This window comes from Limulus polyphemus, unplaced genomic scaffold (genome assembly GCF_000517525.1).
Source record: "Limulus polyphemus unplaced genomic scaffold, Limulus_polyphemus-2.1.2 Scaffold5390, whole genome shotgun sequence".
NCBI classification, from domain to species: Eukaryota; Metazoa; Arthropoda; class Merostomata; order Xiphosura; family Limulidae; genus Limulus; species Limulus polyphemus.
Genome location: NW_013671000.1, coordinates 1 through 2,414, shown reverse-complemented (window position 1 = coordinate 2,414; position 2,414 = coordinate 1). Strand labels below are relative to the sequence as shown.

The 2,414-nt window shown below is 31.3% G+C and overlaps 1 protein-coding gene across 1 annotated transcript in view; it reads left to right on the top strand.

Annotated features, from left to right (window-relative positions):
- Positions 1-1,684, top strand: part of LOC106472508 (dedicator of cytokinesis protein 3-like) — a 58,729-nt gene extending 57,045 nt beyond the window's left edge. The window contains 2 exon segments of the mRNA XM_013933164.2: positions 927-944; positions 1,579-1,684. Coding sequence (XP_013788618.2) covers positions 927-944; positions 1,579-1,684 — 124 coding nt within the window.
- The last annotated feature ends 730 nt before the right edge of the window (positions 1,685-2,414 follow it).

The window sequence follows — 2,414 nt, the reverse complement described above, 5'->3', positions numbered from 1 at the left end:
AACCACTAGCTTATTCTTAAAGGTAACCGTCGTAACGAAGTGAGGGGTAGGTGTAAGACCTCCAGGTGGGTGACCTGGGGGGGGGGGGGGTCAGTTCAAGAAAGCCCCCTGGTAACTCCTGGGTTTTTTGAGGATATAGTTGATTTTTTTTTAAAGATATTTAGAATAATAATTCATGAGACAACACATGAAATAATGTTATAAGTGTTGATAGGAATCCAACAAAATAAAATATTCAGCATGGCATTAAGGGAACATCTGTTTCAGATGACTTAAATACTTATCAATATTTACTATTCAGGTGATTTTTCATAAATGTAAAGAGCATATTTAATACATCACTTTGATAATGTTTACTTCAACCTGCATATAAATCTGGCCAGGAGGTTTGGGAGCTCGACTCGCAATCTGCGGGTTTGATTCCCCGTCCCACCAAAAATGCTTGCCCATTCAGCCAAGGGAGTGTTATAATGTGATGGTCAATCCCACTAATCGTTGGTAAAAGAGTAACCTAAGAGTTGGTGGTGGGTGGTGATGACTAGCTGCCTTCCCTCTACTCTTTCACTGCTAAATTAGGGATGGCTAGTGCAGATAGACCTCGTGCAGCTTTGCGCGAAATTCATAACTAACTAACAAATATGTTGCTGTATAATTAACATCCACACCTCCAGTTGATTGCTGCTCTAACTGATTGTATACATTAACTCAATTATTGTATATAAATTTTTAATTAGTACTTGAAATGTTATTTCAGTTGTTTTTTCACAGTTTTATACTATGTCACATAAGTTGTCTTTTCATTAAAAACTTATTCTAAAAGCCATTTTGCTCATCTCTTGTCTAAAATTATTATTAATACTTATTACCGTTTGATATTTGAAAATTGTTTAACGGATTTATTTAATTTTGTTCAACGCTGCAACCAGGGAACATTTGAGTGCCGTGTAAGTTGGTGTTTCTTGTGTTTGTTTTACAAAATTAATGATTTCTCAGACTTGGTGTAAATATTTTTGAATGAGTCCATTGTATATAATACTTCAGCAGTTGTGAAATTTCTCTTAAGTTTTCTTATGTGATCATTAGATATAGTTTATTTATGAGGGAGGGAGGGAAGGGTTGATGGGTGTGTTAAAATAAATGTGCTATAAATTCTAGGCCTTATTACTAGAACTGTTAAGACAGTTTTATTTTAATCCAAATATGTTGATGTTTTATATTCTTTTTTGTAGAACATGGAAGTATGATACATTTAAACTGAAAACCAAATTTTATTAGAAAGAAAATAATATCAATTGAAGCAAATTTTATGCATGTTTGTTTAGGGAAGCAAAGGATATAATGCCTAAAAAATAAATATATACCTCATTAAATGAATAATACAAGCAAAAGTCTTGCAGAAATCTAAATTTGGTTCTTTAAACATGTTGGTTATGTTCTTCCATTGTATTTTAGTTTGAAATTTTTATAAAGGAAAACAAGCTCACTTTAAGATTATATATTTTCAGTGATACCCTCTTTTGTAAACCAAAAACGTCTTTATAAAGGACAAAGCTAACTCATCTTTTTTTTATATAACAGTCTCTTGGAGAAGGTCCGTTCAAATGACCCAGTATGGAGAAAGAATGGCATTGCTTTCATCAATTCAATCACCAGACTCCTGGAGAGGCTTTTGGATTACAGGTAAAACTGGATTACTCTGGATCCCCTAAGTTACTTATTTTAATTTTGATCACTAGACTCCTGGAGGTTTTTAAGTTACAAAGTAAAACTATTTTATAATGAATTATTTAAATTACTTACTCAAGTTTCATTCACCAAATTCATAGAGAGGCTTTTGGATTACAGGTAAAACTAGATTACTCTGGATCCCCTAAATTACTTATTTTAATTTTGATCACCAGACTTCTAACTATTTTACAGTGAAATATTTATTATAGTTTAAATAATCAAACTGAGAGAGATAGTTTTAGGTTACATTTAAAAGTACTTTGAATTGTACTGATAAAATTACTTTAGTTTTTACAAAAAAAATCGTTTTTATGACTGTAATTTTTACAAGGTAGTAATATATTAAATGCATTATTAAGGTTGATGAAAAGTCTTTGGAATTGCTGTTATAATTTAGAATGAAAGAAAATCAATAATTTTTTGGAAAACCATGATAAATACTGAAAGGTTACGGAGTTATAAATACTGAAAGGTTACGGAGTTATAAATACTGAAAGGTTACGGAGTTATAAATACTGAAAGGTTACGGAGTTATAAATACTGAAAGGTTACGGAGTTATAAATACTGAAAGGTTACGAAGTTATAAATACTGAAAGGTTATGGAGTTATAAATACTGAAAGATTACGGAGTTATAAATACTGAAAGGTTATGGAGTTATAAATACTGAAAGGTTACGGAGTTATA